The following is a 21,248-nucleotide window of genomic DNA, read 5'->3' as shown; positions in this document are numbered from 1 at the left end:
GTCTAGTCTGCTGGTGATGAGGGCCTAAGTGACGTTTTTCTAGTGTCGGTGGGAATCCATTTGAAGATGCTGCGGAGCATTCAGAGGGTGTTGAAGCAGGACGCGGAGATGGCGTTGACTTGCCTGGTCATGGAGAGGGTGGAGTTGAGGATGACCCCCAGGTTGCGTGCGTGGTCTGTGAGTTCCGGGGCTGCACCTAGCGACGTGGGCCACCAGGAGTCTTCCCAGGCTGATGGGGTGGGTCCGAGGATGAGGACCTCCGTCTTGTCTGAGTTCAGCTTCAGTCTGCTGTCCTTTATCCAGTCGGCTACGGCCTTCATTCCTCTTTGGAGGTTGGCTTTGGCAGTGTGGGGGTCTTCGGTGTGGGATATGATCAGCTGGGTGTCGTCGGCGTAGGAGATGATATTGAGGTTATGTTGTCGTGCAACGTGGGCGAGTGGTGCCATGTAGATATTGAACAGCGTCGGGCTAAGGGAGGATCCCTGTGGGACGCCGCAGATGATCTCAGTGGATTTTGAGCGGAAGGGTGGGAGGCGGACGCTCTGGGTTCTGCCGGAGAGGAAGGATGTGGTCCAGGCCAGGGCCTTCCCTTGAATTCCGGCGTCATGGAGGCGTGCTGATAGGGTGAGGTGGCAGACTGTGTCAAAGGCTGCTGATAGGTCCAGGAGGATGAGGGCGGCTGTTTCTCCTTTGTCCATCAGGATCCTGATGTCGTCAGTGGCGGCGATAAGGGAGGTCTCGGTGCTGTGGTTGCTGTGAAAACCGGATTGGGAGGGGTCCAGGATGTTGTTGTCTTCGAGGTAGCGGGTAAGCTTTTTGTTGACGTCACTTTTGTCGGGAACGGGAGCAGGGAGATGGGCCGGAAGTTCTTGAGGTCCTTGGGGTCCGCCTTGGGCTTCTTCAGAAGGGGGTTGATCTCGGCGTGCTTCCAGATTTCCGGGAAGGTTGCTGTCTCGAAGGAACTGTTGATTGTTTTTCGGAGGTGGGGCGCAATGGTTGTGCTGGCTTTGTTGAAGACGTGGTGTGGGCAGGGGTCAGATGGGGATCCGGAGTGGATGGAGTTCATGGTTTTGATGGTGTCTTCGTCGCTGACGTTAGACCAGGCAGTCAGGCGGCTGGTGCGGGTGGTGGTTGCAGGGGTGTTGGACTCGGTGGTGGGTGCGGGGGTGTGGGAGTTTAAGCTGTCGTGGATGTCGGTGATCTTGCGGTAAGAGAATGCAGCCAGGAAGTCGCACAGGTCTTGTGATGGTGGGATGTTGTTGGTGTTGGAGCTGGAGTTGGAGAGTTCTTTCACGATGCTGAAGAGCTCTTTGGTGTTGTGTGCGTTGTTGTCTAGGCGGTCCTTGAAGGCGGTCCTCTTGTCGGTCCTGATGAGTTGGTGGTGCCTGCGGGTGGCGCTTTTGAGGGCTGTGTGGCTGTCTGGTGTTTGGTCGTGGAGCCATTGCTTCTCCAGCTTCCGACAGGTGTGCTTGGAGATTCGGAGGTCTTCGGTGAACCAGGGGGCTTTCTTGTTGGTGTGGTTGGTTGTGGCGGTCTTGAGAGGGGCGAGGGTGTTGGCGCAGGCGTTGATCCACTGTGTGAGGTTGGTTGCGGCGGGTCGGTGGGTGGTCTCCGGGCGAGGGTGGTCGTTAGTTGGTCCTCGGTGAACTTTCCCCAGCAGCGGCGTGGCAGCTGTTGGGTGCGGTGGTGTGTGGTGGGTTTCCTGAAGGTGAAGTGGACGCATCTGTGGTCGGTCCAGTGGGGTTCGGAGGTGTAGTTGAAGGAGACGGGGGGACTTGCGGAAAAGATGGGGTCAAGTGTGTGTCCAGCAGCGTGGGTGGGTGTCGTCACGAGCTGTTTGAGTCCGAGGTTGGCGAGGTTGTCGATCAGGGTGGTGGAGTTGGCGTCGTTGTGGTTCTCGAGGTGGAAGTTCAGGTCCCCGAGGAGGATGTAGTCCATGGAGGCGAGGACGTGGGTGCTGATGAGGTCGGTGATGGTGTCGCTGAACTGTGGTCGGGTCCGGGAGGTCTGTAGATGAGTGTTCCTCTGAGGGTCGTGTTGGGGTTGGTGTGAATCTAGAAGTCAAATCAAATCAAATCAAATCAGTGAAATTTATAAAGTGGGCTACTCACCCGTAAGGATCTCAAGGTGCTGAAGGGGGCGGGGAGTCGCTACTGCTCGCACAGCCAGGTCTTGAGTTGTTTCCTGAAGGAGAGATGGTCCTGGGTCAGCCGTAGGTGAGTGGGGAGGGAGTTCCATGTCTTCGCTGCCAGGTAGGAGAAGGATCTTCCTTCGACGGTGGATTTCCGAAAACGTGGGACGGAAGCGAGGGCGAGGCTGGCGGATCGGAGCTGGCGGGTGGGTGTGTAGAATGTGAGGCGGCTGTTGAGGTACTTCAGGCCCATGTCGTGGAGAGCCTTGTGTGCGTGGGTGAGGAGTCTGAACGTGATCCTCTTGTTGACGGGGAGCCAGTGAAGGTCTTTCAGGTGGGCAGTGATGGGGCTGCGGCGCAGGATGTCCAGGATGAGTCATGCTGAGGTGTTCTGGATGCGCTGGAGTCTTTTCTGGAGTTTGGCTGTGGTTCCAACGTAGAGGGTGTTCCCGTAGTCCAGGCGGCTGGTGACGAGGGCCTGGGTGACCGTCTTCCTGGTTTCGGTGGGGATCCATCGGAAGATCTTTCGGAGCATGCGCAGGGTGTTGAAACAGGATGATGAGACGGCGTTGACTTGCTTGGTCATCGTGAGGGAGGAGTCCAGGATGAAGCCCAGGTTGCGTGCGTGGTCCGTAGGCTTGGGTGCGCTGCCCAGGGCAGGGGGCCACCAGGAGTCGTCCCAGGCGGAGGGAGATGGTCCGAGGATGAGGACTTCCGTCTTGTTTGAGTTCAGTTTCAGACGGCTGATCTTCATCCATTCTGCGACGTCTCTCATTCCTTCCTGGAAGATGGCTCTGGCGGGGTCGTTGGTGAGGGAGAGGATCAGTTGGGTGTCATTGGCGTAGGAGATGATGTTGAGGTTGTGTTGGCGGGCGATGGCTGCGAGGGGGCTCATGTAGATGTTGAAGAGGGTGGGGCTGAGTGAGGATCCTTGCGGGATGCCGCAGATGACTTCAGTGGCCGCGGATCGGAACGGGGGGAGGCGGACTCTCTGGGTTCTTCCGGCGAGGAACGAGATGATCCACTCCAGTGCCGCTCCTTGGATTCCGGTGTTGCTGAGGCGTTATATCAGGGTGCGGTGGCATACGGTGTCGAAGGCTGCTGAGAGGTCAAAGAGGATGAGGGCAGCCGTTTCCCCGTTGTCGAGCAGGGACCTGATGTCATCGGTGGCTGCAATGAGGGCGGTCTCGGTGCTGAGGTTTGCTCGGAAACCAGACTGTGAGGGGTCGAGGGATCCGTTGGTCTTGAGGAAGGCGGAGAGTTGTCTGTTGACGGTCTTCTCGGTGACTTTGGCTGGAAGGGGGAGGAGCGAGATGGGGCGGAAGTTCTTCAGGTCCGTGGGGTCCGTGGTGGGTTTCTTGAGGAGGGCGCTCAGCTCGGCATGTTTCCAGCTCTCCGGGAAGGTGGCGGATGCGAAGGAGCTGTTGATGATGTTCCGGAGCTGGGGTGCGATGATGGAGTCTGCTTTGTTGAAGATGTGGTGTGGGCAGGGGTCGGTTGGGGAGCCGGAGTGGATGGTGTTCATCATGCGGGTGGTGTCTTCGGTGCTGACAGGGGTCCAGGTGCAGAGGGTGGTGGTGGGAGGCGCTGGTTCGGTGGTTGGGTGCGTGGTCAGTGTGCTGAAGCTCTTGTGTATGTGGGCGATCTTGCTGTGAAAGAACGAGGCGAGTGAGTCGCAGAGGTCTTGCGAGGGTGTGATATCGTTGTTGCAGGCACTGGGGTTGGAGAGCTCTTTGACGATGCTGAAGAGTTCCTTGCTGTTGTGGGTGTTGTTGTCCAGTCGTTCTCTGAATGTTGTCTTTTTGGTGGTGCGGATCAGCTGGTGGTGTTTGTGGGTGGCTTTCGTGAGGGCTGTCATGTTCTCTGCTGTCTGGTCGTGGCGCCAGGCTTTCTCGAGGGTGCGGCAGGTTTTCTTGGAATTTTTGAGGTTGTTGGTAAACCACGAGGCTTTCCTGCTGCCGGGTCTGCTGGGAGGATTCTTCAGTGGTGCGAGTTCGTCGGCGCAGTCGTGAGCCACTGTGTGAGGTTGCGGGCTGCTTCGTCGGGGTCCGTCGTGTTGGTGGGCAGGTTCTGGCTGAGGGAGGTGGTGAGCTGGTCGGCGGTGATTTTGCTCCATCTTCTGCGGGGAACCTGTTGCGGGTGGTGGTGGGTCGTGGTTCTCCTGAAGTTGAAGTGGACGCAGCTGTGATCTGTCCAGTGTAGTCCGGTGGAGTGGCTGAAGGAGATGTGCTTGCTGGAGGAGAAGACGGGGTCAAGCGTGTGTCCGGCGTAGTGGGTGGGGGTGTTCACCAGTTGCTTGAGTCCGAGGTTGGCGAGGTTGTCCAGCAGGGCGGTAGTGTTGCAGTCCTTGTTGTTCTCCAGGTGGAAGTTGAGGTCCCCCAGGAGGATGTAGTCTGTGGAGGTGAGGGCGTGTGGACTGACGAAGTCAGATGGCTTCGCTGAATTGTGTACGTGGTCCCGGGGGTCTGTAGATGAGGGTGCCTCTGAGGGTGGTCTTGGGGTCTGTGTGGATCTGGAAGTGAAGGTGTTCGGTGGCGGTGAGGGTGTCGTCGGAGTTGGTTGTGACGCCGATGGTGTTTCTGTGGATGATGGCACTGCCTCCTCCGGTTTGGTTGACGCGGTCCCTCCGGGTGATCTTGTAGCCGTCCGGTTTGGCTATGGCGATGTCGGGGGCAGAGGAGGCGTTCATCCAGGTATCCGTGAGGAAGGCGACGTCTGGTGAGGTTGTGTTGAGGAGGTTCCAGAGTTCTACGGCGTGCCTGTGGACGGAGCGGGTGTTGAGCAGGATGCACTTGAGGTGGTTCTTGCTGGTGCTCGGCTTGGCGGGTGCGGTGTAGGTTCGGAGGCAGGTGAATTGGCAGGCTTGGCAGGTGAAGGGTCCGTGGGTGCGTTTTGGGGTGGCTCGGTAGCAGGCGGGGTTCCAGCCGGCGTTGAGTGCGTGGAGGCGTTGTAGGTCCGTCCGGTGCGCTGGCTTGCATGAGCATGTGCTCGGCGGTGGTGATGGTGTCGTCGGTGTTAGTTGAGATTCTGATGGAGTCTTTGTGGACGATGGCGATCTCTGTACTGGGGTGAATGTATGACATTGTTTTGCATTCTGTCCATCAACTGTTGTGTTTACGCAATGCACTGCAGCATGGTGAATTGTTGTGCTGAACTGTGTGACAAGCTTGTAAATCTACCCCTGTGTGTCTGCCATGTATAACATTGCTGGCAGAAATCGCCCAGTCCGTCTGGAACATTGGTTTTACGTTTCCAAAGACAGACTGCCACTTTTGCGTCTGGCTTTGGGAAAACAAAAGTTCTAACAGGTTTGCCTTGCACCATGGATATGCCATCTGGGTTTCTTTTACAAAAGCAGCTCCGCCTAAATAATTGGAAAATACTTCAGGACAAACAAAATACCAAAAACATTGGTGGGAAAATCTCAGTTTGGCTGGCGCATGGCACCGGCATGCATGCCTCATAGTGGCCACAGCACCCAGGTAAAATGTGCCCTTTAGCATTTTCATTGCAGTTGCTTTTCATTAACTAATCGGCATGAATATCGGCTTAACTATTTAAACGTATCCAAAATAAGTTTGGGGCTTTAGATACCATGGGACGCATCCATGAATAATTGGATCAGGCAAAGCAGAACTGATACAGAATTCAGAAAATTGATACCTCGCACTGGCCAGTTTCTAGGAATGGTGATGTTTTAGTCTTCAATCGTGTGATATAAATGGCTTGTTTCCATCCCATTTTGTCATTACACTAATAGTGAATACTAACTTGTTATTCACTATTAGTGTGATAAAAAATAAAGTACCAGGAGCTGAAACGAGACCTGCAGTAGCAGATGATGTAAGTAAAAAAAAGAAAATCCTAAATGTATGTTGTGGTCGGTGCTTGCGGGTTAGAGTGTATTTGTATGTGAGAGTGTGTATTTGTGGGCATTTGTGTGCGTGTGTATGTAAGTGAAAATAAGCCTATTATAAGTAGTGAGTAAGAATGAGTGAGACTGAGTATCAGTAAGTGAGTGTGAGTGAGCCAGTGTGAGCAAGAATGAGTGAGAGTAACAGTGACTACAAGAGAGAGAGGGGTTGAGTGAGAATGAATAACAATGAGTGCAAGGGAGTGTGCGTGGATCACAGTAAGTAAGCAATAGTGAGTGAAAATGGGTGAATCGGAGAGGGCAACAATAATTGAGAGTTAGTGGGAACATGTAAGTGCATGTGAGTGAGTGAGAAAGTATCAGAAAGTGTAAGAGTGAAGGTGAGGTAGAGTGTGTCTGAAAGAATGAATGAATGAGAGCATGTGAGTGTAAGAGTGACTGAGAATGAGGGAATGAGTAAGAGTGAGTGGAAGTAACTGAAAGTATGAGTGAATCAGTGTAAGAATGACAGTGAGTGTGAATGAGTAAGAGAGAGTGCAGGAGAGACTGAGAATGAATGAGTGGGCATGAGTGAGTGAAAATGAGTGGCAATATGGTGTTCTACATGTGAGTCTGCAGTAGGCCCCGGCATATAATACCTGCCTTACATAGTCACCTATGGCATTATGGTCCTACAGGCGTACCGGAGGCAATTATTGGTATGAGAGGCAGCTCTGACTAAATACTGGCACATTGGCGGTGTAGAAGTAATTCTTGGCACAATGGGCACCCATGATAAATATTGATTCTCGCATACCGGGTGTAATTGCTGGCATATGGGGAAGAATGATAGTATGCTTGAGAACATTCTTGGACTACCTGTAGCAAAATACAGGCACAGGCTCACTGGAGGTACTTCTTGGGATAAAAGAGGAAAACCATGGCTTAAGGGTGCAACCATGACAAAATACAAGCCCTGACATACTAGATGTCATTTTTACATAAGGGTCACTAATAATATATTAAGATGGTATTAATAGCAAAATTATGACACCGGCATATTTTTTGCAATTTTCGGCATAAGGGGGAACCCATGACAAATGCCCCTGGTACAATGAAGGTAATTTTTGACCTACAGGGTATCTATAGCACATTTTGAGAACAATGGGGTCAATTCCTAGGGAGCATCAGATTTCATAGGCTTGGCACACCATGGAAGAACATCACTATTTAATGAGTACTGTCATTAAATGCCCCTTTTTGCGGAATTTTGTTGCTGGCTTTTAGACTCTGCACACTGGGACACTGTTGCCCAGTGCCAAGTCCATGAGCTCTGATCCCAAAACATGGAGAAATTGGCTAATCCCTGATTGGTGTATTTAACGTTTCTATCAAACCATAATATATGGTGTGGAAACAGAACCAAGGAATGACATTTTAAAATTCACCTGTGGACTGCAACACGTATTGTGCAACTCACCAGTGTGACTAATCACTTGGCTTCAGGCCTACCTCTGAAGCTTACCAGCAGCAGTGTAAAATCTGTGGTGCGACCTGTAAAAACAACCCTTTTTCATGAGTAAAAGCCTCAGTTTTAATTATTAGTAAGTCACCCCTGTGTAGGAGTGTAACCCACAAGTAGGATGCATAGTATTTACAAGTCAAATCTGTAGAAAAGTAATGTTACAATGTCCTAGAGTGACAATGCCCTAACTTTTGCAGGCCTATCTGTTCTATGTAGAAAACCAGAGTACAAATTAAAATATTATGGGCCCAATTCACAAAGGTAAACTTGCTCTTTTGTGTAAGTTTACTTTTTTTAGGTATTCACAAACAAACAATTTAATAATAACTTTATGACTGCAGAGACTCTGCCATTGGGGCGGAGAACTCCACATATAAATAGATAGGACCTACATATCTTCATATGTGTAGAGTTCTCGTCCCGACTGGGGAGTCTCCCGAGTCATAAAGTTACTATTAAATTGTTTGTTTGTGAATACCCAAAAAGAGTAAAATGACACAAAAGTATAAGGTTAACTTTGTGGATCAGGCTCTAATAATGCATTTCGGGAATGGGACTAGCTGAACAAATAATTGAACAACTAACAGTAATAGTTATAAATAGTTATAAAAAGCCCATTTCAATGGTGCAGTAAGATTTTTTATAAATATTAACCGAAAGTCACCTTTTCTCTGCCTGAAGTTCCTGGAGGCTAATTTGTATCAGCTCTCCAGTTTCTCCCATCCTGTAATTGGAATGAATAAGGTGTGACATTCCTCCCAAGAGCACATAATAGGATGACCTGACTGGGCAGATATGACTGCTCTGAGCTCAGTAGATTATGCATGTTGAGGCATGTGCCCTCCTGATGACACCACAGTGTCAAATCCTGCATGACAGGACTGTCTAATGCACATGAAAAGTTTTGCACTCTTCAAAGAGAGCAAACTAGATGCCATGGTAATGCTTATGCATCCCCTGTCTGGTTGGTGATGGACCTTGCTATTGTCCAACCACATTGCTGTGTCCGGGTTTGTTATGGGTACGGTACCAGCTTCAAATTAGATTTTAGTGTTAGATGTGGGAGGACACTAGTATTACTATAGTACACTTCCCACTCACACCCCCAGCCACAGAGTCGAAGTTTAGTGTCGACGAAGACCTTCACCATCTTGAATTCGCCATGATATAGTCCTTTTGGGCCAATTTGAAAGTAAAGCAAACAGGAACTATTACGAAAGTAGGAAGGTCAGGGACTCTGAACCATTATTTCATTGGTCAGAGAAGGACTAGGAGTGTCTTAGGGTGTTCCTAACCCACAGGCTTGTGAACCCTATAAAGCTGGACAGGCAAAAGGATACCAGGTAGACCAAACCTGTTGCACTTGGCAACTGTGACCAGTGAGAAGGACCTGAGAAGGGTGGACCACTGTCCACTTTAAACCTAAGGACAAAAATCCTGATCTCCAAGGATCAGAATCGCTGAGCCCTAAGGATCAGAATGGCTGATCCCCTGGGTGGTTCGGAGAAAAACAAAAAATGCTGATGCGAAAATATTTGTAAAGAATCCCAGCAGGCCAGGGGCAACTAGACCAGGAGTGAACTTTGCGGTTGCCCTCTGACTGACCCTGGGAGTCTCTAAGAGCACCCATTGGGTCCTGGTTGGGTGAGGGCTTAGGAGTGTACACTTGTGGTTGCGTGGGTACCAAAAGAAATTTGGTGATTTTTTTCAAAAAGGTTTCTCAAAATCTTCGAGTACTGACCGCGAAAAGGATTCTGTTTGCAGTTCCACAGAATTAGATTGACTTTCAAGATTGTCCCAGGCAGAGAAGAGTTTTTTCTTAGGATAATGGCGAAGTCCCCTTTCAGACTCAAACGTAAACCTTTTTCAAACTTCTCTACTTTCATGGTCCTTGATTAATGTTTGTGATTTCGGTGTCATTTTGTTTATTAACATTTTACCTATTTTTTATAAATTAGAGTGGAATTTTTAGTGTGTTGTGTTTTTGACATTTTAACTGTTTAATTACTGTTAAATGCTTTGCATATGTTCTCTAAGTTAAGCATGTCTGTTCTGTGCCATAACTACAAGGGATTTCAGTCAGGTTTAAATTAATGACTTAATTTGTGGCTCAATGGTTAGAGCGGCAGACCCTGATGCAGAGGTCTAGCCCGGGACCAGGGTTCAATTCCGCGCCTCGGCGGGTCTTGAGCTCAAAAATTCCACGGACCTGATAATTCTCGCCTCGGTGCCTATTCCAATCATGGAGTCCCACTCTGCAACTCTGGGCAATAGCTTGCTTAATCTCCACAACGGCCCCCACAACGCTAAGGATGCCTGGCCTCCACCTTGGTGGTGCCCAGGAGTGGACACCTCAGAGGGAAAGCCAGGATGGGTTCCACAGCGGTATTCGTACAAGCGCCTTGAGACCCTTGCGGGTGAGTAGTGCGCTATACAAGTATCAATTTAATTTAATGAAACCTTTGATTGGACCTGACAAGTTAGTGACATTATTACTTTTGGTGGACTACCATCCAATGCAATTGATAATTCATTTTCTCACAAGTACCATTTCAGATCCTACAGCTTTTTTGCAAATGTAGGTGAAAATTGTCCGTGTAAGTGCACTATTTAATCCCATTTTGTATAAACTTTTCTTGTGGGGGAGCACCCAACCCTCATCTGAACCATTATAGAAGAGGTCTGGCTCATTTGCATGCTACAAATTAGGACATTACGTCCTACCACTTTCAAAGATCATGTTAACAACATAATATAGGTGGTATCCAAAATCGACATGTGCTTGTGTTATGTTAAATTAATCATGCAGTTATCATAGAACTTCAGCTTTGTGAATTGTTGTGATGTCTTCATGGTTAAGGCCATGTGACACCGCTTCCTGTACGTCATTCCTGGTCAAAGGTCATATGATGTAATATCCAGTGATTTCATTAGGGAAAAAGGGTGTGTGATATCACTTCCACTTAGGTTTTCAGGGGGAACCTCAAAGGTGCTCTATGAGGGCATTTATTAATAAATCCAGCACTGGCATCTTATTGGGTTTATCAAGACGAGGTGTTTAGTACCAAACACCGTGGCGTACATGGAAGCCATCATGTAGCTGGAGAACTTGTCATCATGAGTGTCCAGCCCATGTAGTCCAGCCCATGTACTCATCATGGCGTCCCTGAAACTTGTAATATCTATGGGTGAGCTTAGATCTCACAGAAACGCATCCACTACCGCAAATATACCCACACATGGGTATAGTGCACCCTGCCTCAGGGCGGTAAGTCCTTCCATAGGGATGACTTACCTACACCACATGCAGTGCTTGGTAGACATGGCACACCTGGATGTGTGAATTCATACCATGTGGAGCTACGTTACGCTCCATCCACCAGTCGTACAGTCAATTCGGAAAATATTCAAAAGACTTCATCATTAGTTAAATCATCCATTGTAATCCATTTTTAGTCCATGTTTAATTTCATAACTTTCTCTTTGCCTTCTCCATGCACATAAAAGTCTGCTTGTTTTCCCATTTGTTTCAAATGCTCTAATAATGCCTATTCAGGCCATTTTAGCACCATGTGGAAATACATAATTCAGCCTAGGCAGCTGTATTCGCTTTGACCCGATTCGTCAGGGGTAGCTATAAATTCAAATTAAAAACCAAAATTAATATATTACCACTTTAGACGTAAAGCAAAAACTGCTGTATCTCACATCTTACACTCTTTAGTCAATACAAGTTTGGTACAAACAATTTACATACATCAGTGCCTCTTAAATCCCAAACATTGTCTTACTTAACATTGTGAATTAAAAAACTTTGGGGCATATTTACAATAACTGGCGCATCCCTGAAAATCAGCAGGGATGCGCCAGTTATTGTGCGCCACAGCTTCGACATCATGGAAGCGCTGCATTTACAATGCTTCAGAAAAGGGGGTGGTGATGAACAGAGTGCCTGAATTAAGCAGACCACTCTTACCCAGTCCAAAGATCAGGGCTTGATCCATCACCGTTTTTTAGCTCACTGCACCATCCCAGCTCAGAACTTGGCTATATGCAAATTAGTCTGTTCCTGTCCCAGTGCATGATGGGAACAGGGCAAACCAAACTACCAAGCCAATTCTTATACTGGGAAGGAAACAAGCTTCCGGGGACCGGTTTCTGCCATTTCAGGCGTCGTCGGCCCGGCTTGCTTGAATCCTGATGGTGCAATGAGCAAGGGACTCACATTTGAGTATACCCTTCCACGCTTATGGTGGACAAAATGATTCAGAAAAGGGAGTGGTGATGAACAGAGTGCCTGAATTAAGCAGACCACTCTTACCCAGTCCAAAGATCAGGGCTTGAGCCATCACCGTTTTTTAGCTCACTGCACCATCCCAGCTCAGAACTTGGCTATATGCAAATTAGTCTGTTCCTGTCCCAGTGCATGATGGGAACAGGGCAAACCAAACTACCAAGCCAATTCTTATACTGGGAAGGAAACAAGCTTCCGGGGACCGGTTTCTGCCATTTCAGGCGTCGTCGGCCCGGCTTGCTTGAATCCTGATGGTGCAATGAGCAAGGGACTCACATCTGAGTATACCCTTCCACGCTTATGGTGGACAAAATGATTCAGAAAAGGGGGTGGTGATGAACAGAGTGCCTGAATTAAGCAGACCACTCTTACCCAGTCCAAAGATCAGGGCTTGATCCATCACCGTTTTTTAGCTCACTGCACCATCCCAGCTCAGAACTTGGCTATATGCAAATTAGTCTGTTCCTGTCCCAGTGCATGATGGGAACAGGGCAAACCAAACTACCAAGCCAATTCTTATACTGGGAAGGAAACAAGCTTCCGGGGACCGGTTTCTGCCATTTCAGGCGTCGTCGGCCCGGCTTGCTTGAATCCTGATGGTGCAATGAGTAAGGGACTCACATCTGAGTATACCCTTCCACGCTTATGGTGGACAAAATGATTCAGAAAAGGGGGTGGTGATGAACAGAGTGCCTGAATTAAGCAGACCACTCTTACCCAGTCCAAAGATCAGGGCTTGATCCATCACCGTTTTTTAGCTCACTGCACCATCCCAGCTCAGAACTTGGCTATATGAAAATTAGTCTGTTCCTGTCCCAGTGCATGATGGGAACAGGGCAAACCAAACTACCAAGCCAATTCTTATACTGGGAAGGAAACAAGCTTCCGGGGACCGGTTTCTGCCATTTCAGGCGTCGTCGGCCCGGCTTGCTTGAATCCTGATGGTGCAATGAGCAAGGGACTCACATCTGAGTATACCCTTCCACGCTTATGGTGGACAAAATGATTCAGAAAAGGGGGTGGTGATGAACAGAGTGGTAAGAGTAAGAGTGGTCTGCTTAATTCAGACACTCTGTTCATCACCACCCCCTTTTCTGAATCGTTTTTGGCCACTATAGGTGTGGCAGGGTATACTCAGACATGAGTCCCTTGCTCACTGCTCCATCAGGATTCGGGCAGGCCGCGCCGACGACGCCTGAAATGGCGGAAACCGGTCCCCGGAAGCTTGTCTCCTTTCTGGTGAAGAATTGGCTTGGTAGTTTGGTCTGCCCTGTTCCCATGATGCACTGGGCCAGGGACAGACTAATTTGCATATAGCCAGGTTCTGAGCTGGGATGGGGCAGTGAGCTAAATAACGGTGATGGATCAAGCCCTGATCTTTGGACTGGGTAAGAGTGGTCTGCTTAATTCAGACACTCTGTTCATCACCACCCCCTTTTCTGAATCGTTTTTGGCCACTATAGGTGTGGCAGGGTATACTCAGACATGAGTCCCTTGCTCACTGCTCCATCAGGATTCGGGCAGGCTGGGCCGACGACGCCTGAAATGGCGGAAACCGGTCCCCGGAAGCTTGTCTCCTTTCTGGTGAAGAATTGGCTTGGTAGTTTGGTCTGCCCTGTTCCCATGATCCACTGGGCCAGGGACAGACTAATTTGCATATAGCCAGGTTCTGAGCTGGGATGGGGCAGTGAGCTAAATAACGGTGATGGATCAAGCCCTGATCTTTGGACTGGGTAAGAGTGGTCTGCTTAATTCAGACACTCTGTTCATCACCACCCCCTTTTCTGAATCGTTTTTGGCCACTATAGGTGTGGCAGGGTATACTCAGACATGAGTCCCTTGCTCACTGCTCCATCAGGATTCGGGCAGGCCGGGCCGACGACGCCTGAAATGGCGGAAACCGGTCCCCGGAAGCTTGTCTCCTTTCTGGTGAAGAATTGGCTTGGTAGTTTGGTCTGCCCTGTTCCCATGATGCACTGGGCCAGGGACAGACTAATTTGCATATAGCCAGGTTCTGAGCTGGGATGGGGCAGTGAGCTAAATAACGGTGATGGATCAAGCCCTGATCTTTGGACTGGGTAAGAGTGGTCTGCTTAATTCAGACACTCTGTTCATCACCACCCCCTTTTCTGAATCGCATTTACAATGCGGCGCACCATGGTGCAAAAACGGCACAGATGCGTCACGCATCTGTGCCTAAAAGTGACTCATTGCTGGAGTTGCGTCGCAAGCGCGACGCAGCTCCAGCAATGCTCTGGGGGCCCTATCTAGTTAATGCTGCGTCAATTCTTAAGCCTGCTTCAGGCAGGCGCAGGGTTTTGACGCAGCATGGGCCTAAAAGTGACTGAGTGAAATCTTGTAGATTTTAGGAGGTGTTCCTGCGCCGGAACGCCCCCCCCTGCACAGGAACACCTACATGTGGCGCAGGGCATTACAACGTGACGCATCTCCCAGATGCGTCACGTTGTAAGTACCCCCACACCATGGAGCAGGATTTGCGCCGCCGCTGCGTCACAAAAGTGATGCAACGGCGGCGTAAATGAGGCGCAAGGGGCTTGTAAATCTGCCCCTAAATGTACGACATCAACCAAAAGCTCCTCCAGTTGAACTCAATGCCACCCAGTGTCTACCAAACTGTCCCTCATGTCATGAAAACTTCCCCAAAACATCCATAATCATTTGTACCTGCACATACTAAATACTGTTCCTAGTCGTTATACCTTCTCATCTCCTCCTCACAGCTGCACCATGTGAATGCAACAAACAGTAATCCGTTGTTTTGTGGTCTCAATTAAACCCACCCAATATTGCTTCCCTCTTTAACCCTTCCCTACTTGCATTCCAAATGGTGCCACAAGTAATTTTGCATGCCCGAGGTGAGTCATATTCACAAGCATACGGCGCATTCCTGTACTCACCCCTGTGCTGGATGGTACACAAACAGCACCGTGCACCAACGCAGACACGCTTGCACATGGTGCCAGGGTGGCTGCATTGCAGGGATGATTGTTGTTGTGCAGGAAGGGACACCTTCCACCACAAGAACAATTATTAATGGTGTTTTCTCCTTCTGTGTGCACTGCAGGATGCAGCACAAATCAAAGAGCAAAACATGAGGAGAAATAAAAGTATTTCTCCTTGTTGCGCCACCCTTATACCTCTCCTGAGCAGGCATACGTTTTTGGCACTGCGTCAGATTTCCGATTCCTTGTAAATCTGGGGCAGTCTCAAAAAGCCAGAGGTGTTGCTTGGAGCACCCACTTTAATGCTGAGATCTATGTCAAAGGGAATGATATTTACAAGGCCACGTTAAACAACTGCCTTGTAAATATGGAGCAGGACCCAGTGCCACCAGAGCATCGCAAAAAGTGATGCTCTGGTGGTGCAGGGGCCCTGTACATAAGCCCCTAAGTGTATTGCATATAACACTCTTGTGATTGTAACTCTGTGAGTATATGGCGAACAGGATTTGTGAATGCAGAAGTGTTTCCGATATTCAGCCCATAGTGTTCATACTATTAATGTAATGTGGGTGGGGAAGAAACAAGTCTTTGCAAAATTAACACCATCCTACTTGTGGACATAGTAATTCGGGATTATACCTAACATAATAATGCTGCTAATGTAATACGTTATATATTTATCAACTTTTTGATTTTGTTCAGTAATAACTCGGATTCAGATGAATATTACAGGAGTACTATGCATACAAACACATATGTCTATATTTTATGTATTAAACAGGAAAACATCAACATTAGGTGAGTTCCAGTATTTTTTATTAGACGACGACTTTGGAGAAGAACTTTACAAAGTTAAAATTTGCTCATGGGCGTACTGGAAGAAAGCGAGCATCACCCCATTCTACGAAAATGTGCAAGTAAGTGGTATACACCTGAGACTTCAAAACAAACTGAGGCATGTAACTCATTATGCTGTTTCTGTGTCCAAGAAAGCATGTAATAATTTTTTTACCACAAACTTTCCAGTCGTACCATGTTCAGCATTCTAGAATTGTATTTCCAATACAATTTGGGTTCGATTATTAAAAAAGAGAATGTCCAGTCCAGGCTGGGCAGGACATTTATTCCACGGACATTTCCCCGGCGGGCTGGAGCCTGGAACAGATCGAGGAGAAGAGAGTGGGGCTGATTAGAGCTTTTAGCCAGGGCAGAAGGGCTGCTTTTCGGTTCCTAAGACCTGCTCTGAGTCTAAGGGCCATGTTATCAAGCCCAATATCGCCACTTTAGCTGCCGTTTTTGGCCAAAAAGTGGCGATTAAAATATCTCACTATTATCAAGGACACGCTAACGCGTGTTTCCTTTTTACTCCACTTTGCATGTCAGCGATTATTATCGCTAATGACATGCAAAGTGGGCGTTCCTCGCAATGTCTGCATGATAGGCGATGCAAACACAACCTCGCACTATTTACAATGCGGGCCCCAGCGTTAAGAAAAGCCGCGCTAAACATGGTTATCGCCGGATTGTAACGCCTGCTTTCAACTTTACTTAGCTATCTCCACACTGGGAGGAGGATTGACAGCTTAAATTCACACTCCCCTATAAGCAAGCTTCTCTGACATTATCGCTAGATTTCCCTCAGTAATCTTGATTATCACCGTCTGTCCCTGTGTTTTACTTCACCTAAGTGCTAAGCGTTTCTGATATGCCGCTAACACAGCGTAGTAACACAACGATAGACGGCGATATTTAAAAATGTGCAATGCGTGTTTTAGCGGTAATTATCTCGTTCTGGGCTACAGCATCACAATACCGATCCTATATTCTCATATGCCAAGCCAGATTGAGGTGCTACCATGTCAGACAAATTGTCAAAAAGTTGTTAGCCAGTCTCCCCTAAATGATTGCCCAACCAGGCAGTAAATCATATATCATCATATTTACTGACATCGATGGTAATAAGGTAGTCCTCAATAACTCTCAGCCACTCCACCTCAAAAGAGGTTTACCAAGAAGCTGTATGAATGGCAGAGGCTGAATTACATTTTGTTCAGTAGCCATTGTTTACGTGGGCAGTTAATGTACACACTAATGGGCAGATTTAAAAGCCCCTTGCGATATTTTCGCAGCGCTGTTGCGTCACTTTTTGTGACGCAGCGGCGTAAATAATGCGCCACATTGCGGCTCATTTACACCGTGACGCATCTAAGGAGATGTGTCACCATGTATAGCCCTGCGCCACATAATAACTGCGTCAGGTATAATATATGCTGGGTGGGCGTTCCCACGCAGGAACACCTTGTAGAAGTGACACAGTGAAATCTACAAGATTTCACTGCACCACTTCTAGGATGCCACTGCTGCGAAACCCTGCATCTGCTTGGAGCAGGTGTAAGGAATGACGCTGTGTATTGGGAATAGGACTCCCTTAGTATTGCTGGAGTTGCATCATGCTTGCAACACGACTCCAGCAATGTGTGACTTTGCACCAACAGATGCGTCAGAATTTCTGATGCATCCGTCAATCCTTGCACCATGGTGCATCATATTTTAAATACGGCGCATCCATTGTGGAGCAAGGGATTAGCATGAAGGCACAGAGAAACTGACGCATCCATACAGATGTGTTCGTTTCTTGTAAATCTGTCCCAAATGGTTGAAGAGGTGACACACTAGACTAGAGAAGATTGTGGGATAATAAAAAAAATATAGAATAGTAAATTTTATAATATACCAGCATGCCATACCAATAATCAAGATCTACATGTATATCTGACTTAGGTGAGGCCGGAAGTGTGGCTCTGAGTTTCAGATATATGAAGCACTTGAGGATCCTGTTCCAGCAAAGTATGTGCCACAGTGCAATAATTTCCACATAGGATAGTTAGGCTTCATTGCTTGGAGACCAATTACAGTGGAAAGATAGCTGCCACTCTGACATGCGTGCCCAAAAGATACAGTGTGACGCATTGATGCAATGACGTCAAAGTGCTGTGGAAGCTCAAGACGATGCTACGGATATGTATCAGGATGCACGGTGAGTAAAAAGATGCTCCCGAAATCCCTGTTCTATGTTCCAGTGAACAAGACTCTAGCGTAATCCTGAATTGGATAACAACAAGTTAAAATAACTCCTCTAGCCCTTGCGATGCTGACAGCGATTAGCCAGCCACAGCTGATCTCTGCCAGAAATGAAAACCACATCTATTCCGTTCTGTGCATTTCCAAAAACTGTATGCTTCTCATCTCCTTTCCAATATGCTCCAACACAACCAACTCTTCTGGCCACAAATGTGAATTCTACTTTGACAGTGAAATGAACCTTTTTTAGTTCATCACTAAAATATACTTTCATCCCAGTGATACCCCTTCCCCACTCAGCAAAAACTCTGAGCTAAATCATAGCTATCACCAAACTTGTCAACAACTGCAACATATCCCTCGATCTCCACTTCACTCATTTCCCTAGGAAAATGAATTCTACTTTGAAAACCTTCAATCTCTCCATTTCTTCCATACATCTGCTTATGTACAAAATGCAGGATGTATTCACTTTTTTTCTCCCTAGTTATCAAACTTCTTGGTGGCTTGTCAGCCTCTGTCTTGCATAAAGCAATTCTTTCTGCTTCATAACTACTCCTTTTGGTCTCATCACCTACCACCCTCTTTGTGCATCTTTGCACCTTTCAGCTAACCTATACTACCCATTACCTTACAGGCTAACTACCTACATTTACTTATTCAAAATTACCTCAGAATTTTCTCTTGCAGTCAGATGACTCCTTGTATATATATTTTAGCTTGCCAAGGAATGCAGGGGCCGTTCTAATCATGTTATGGTTACATGTGATAGGTACAGATATGAACAGTTGTTTAGCACTAGTATCCATGCTGAAAGATTATTAACACAATATTAATTAGGACATTGAAAACAATGGAGTACTCTGGGCTTCTAATGGCTGGTAGAACCCCATAGAGCAACGTTCCAATGTTTATTTTATTTCACAGTTGTTGCTGTGAACAAAGGCCTCTCCTTGGGCTCCGAGAGGCCTTCTTTTTCAAATTAGATAATTTTTCCATCTAGGTGCAGAATGTTCTAATAGCCCTAGAGCACTCTATAGCTGGCTCTACCAGCCATTTAAGGCCTGCTCCTTTGTTAAATGCCCGAGCTGCAAAATGGAATGAGGTATTCTGCTGATTTACTGTAAAATAAAAATAAGGAACTGGAAGCGTAGGGTGATGTTTAGACTCTCATTGGATTAAAAGGTCTGCCTTTCCTAAGGACTGTTTGTTACGGCTGACAGGCATCTCTGCTTATCAATACGTCCATGTACTGGCTTCTCCTCATAGTGTGTCTGAAGATTTGAAGAGATTTTCTGCTGTGTATTTTAAGCCATGGTCAAACTCTACCACATGCCATGCCCCAGATCACAAAGAGTTGTCCCAGGAGCAGACCTCTCATGGCAGGTGAATTCTCCAGCACTTGTTACTCTTCAACTGTAGCGACCACCAAAGAATGACGTTCCACCTAGGTGAAGTTCTCCAGGGAAGGCACCAGGTGAACTTTCTGCGGAGGGCAAAGACCTACCACAAGTTTCCCTCGCACTCAGAATGTTCATGTCTCTATTCAATCTTGGCACCTTTCTGAAAGTATCACCCTCACTTGCACCTCATCTCCTGCCCTCCAGAACCTCTTCAGATAGCAACTATTTCACTTTAAAGCCTTCCTCACTTCATCAATAAGGTATTTGTAACATCTCTGGCGTCTGCTGTTTACCTTGGTTGTATCTTTGTTGACGAGGGACTGGACTGCCACAGTCCCAAAAATGCCCAAGAACTCAAATACAGCAGGTGGCCCTATACCTTACAATCTACAGCAGATGAATGTCGTATTTTAAGGAAACTATATTGGTCCACAACGGTCACAAATGTGATCACTAGCATGAATAACTACAAGTTAAGCGAGTGGAGGAAACCATGGATTTGGGCCCGAGTGGTGTGCTACCCAATATTTTTCTGCACTATTGCACTAACATTTGCATTGCCAAAGTCGGAGACAATAATGTTGGTTTGTTTCACATATACATTTTCTACTTTGTTTGTCCTATGTGTCTTGTTATATTAGTTTGTTCCCCAGGTGTTTACTCTGCTAGATGTGGACTTCAGGTTCATGTGTCTGCTGATTCATTTCACCCCACAAAGTGTACCTCCATAAAAGAACATTAGGCACCATGTACAAAGCCCTTTAGCGATTGCACCCAGCAATTTACAAAATCAAAGGGTATGCAATGGCAGAAGAGCTTTTGTTTAAGTACAAAAGCTCTTTTAATAGTTGCAAAATTTGTTGAGATTCACAAAAAGACTTTTACGATCCTTTCCGATTCGCAAGTAGGAGGGGCGTAAATGTTGAAATCTAAATTGAAATTGCTGCATTATGGTGATGTATTAATTTAATTTTTTTTAAATAACTTGGTAATCTGTAAATTATGCCGAATGGATATTATTTCTTATTTATACTGTCCATGTGCATTAAAACTTTCTTTGATGGAATAGTACCGTATGCGATTGCTCGGATTTGCGAATTACAATGTTAGTTTTTTAGTCACAATGCCCCTAATGAAGGTAATCTGTGTGATGGGGCAAGATTTCAAACAAAATTCGTGGGGAAATGTCCACATCTAGGCCTGGCAAATGTTTTATTCAACTAATAAAAAATTAGGCACAAAATGAATTTACAAAAGCCATTAAATGATTGCAAACATGCAAATTCAAATTTAAGAAGTAGAGAATATGAAATCAGGAAACTATTGCCAGAAATGTCTGGAAAATTATTGTTACACTAAGAATGAGATTTATATTTGGGATGATAACCCACGGATAGGACCCTGCGTGGGGTGCAGCTACAAAGCATTTCACATATTTTTTCGCTTACCTTGAATTTGTTTGTACTTTAATGTCACTTTCTGCTTCTTTCCCAGGTGATCTTCAAGTCTAATCAAGTTGTACACCGCAACTACGTCATTGCTGCTCTTCTCAGCCCTTATTCGCATACAATCAGTGCAGTAGTTAACGGGCCAGTAAATTAAGTTATGCATCAAATTGCAAATGTACCTACTTTTCTAATCTCAATATATGACTGTTTGGTGTGTTTTATGACTGGTATGGCTTGTTTGTTCTGTGCAAACGATTTTCTCGTACTTCAAGTTGCGTTAAAATGTGTATCAAATATAAAAGTTGTTTTCAATTTTTATCGAGTCCCTTGTTTTATGTGGCTTGCAGCAGGATTGACAAAAGTATGCCAATTGTGGAATACACTGTTGAGTGTGTCATGCAACGACTGACTGAATTTTCCGCAAATTAGGTTTTTACCAGACGCGAATACATGTCAGGTTTAAACTGCTTCTACGTTCTGCTGTTTCGAACTTTTTATCCACTATATTAGACGGTTCACCACTTCTAATTCCAAGTATGTGCTGGTAACT

At 46.9% G+C, this 21,248-nt stretch overlaps 1 protein-coding gene across 1 annotated transcript in view; it reads left to right on the top strand.

The window, feature by feature from the left end:
* The window catches only part of LOC144827309 (transthyretin-like), a 54,018-nt gene extending 33,004 nt beyond the window's left edge, over nucleotides 1-21,014 (top strand). Inside the window, exons 3-4 of the mRNA XM_078685678.1 lie at nucleotides 15,548-15,683; nucleotides 20,745-21,014. Of these exons, the coding sequence (XP_078541804.1) occupies nucleotides 15,548-15,683; nucleotides 20,745-20,852 (244 nt within the window). The 3' untranslated portion in view covers nucleotides 20,853-21,014. The remainder of the gene's footprint in view (nucleotides 1-15,547; nucleotides 15,684-20,744) is intronic.
* Nucleotides 21,015-21,248: the final 234 nt, after the last annotated feature.

Source organism: Lissotriton helveticus, chromosome 4_1 (assembly GCF_964261635.1).
Source record: "Lissotriton helveticus chromosome 4_1, aLisHel1.1, whole genome shotgun sequence".
NCBI classification, from domain to species: domain Eukaryota; kingdom Metazoa; phylum Chordata; class Amphibia; order Caudata; family Salamandridae; genus Lissotriton; species Lissotriton helveticus.
This window is presented reverse-complemented; position numbering and strand designations above follow the sequence as displayed.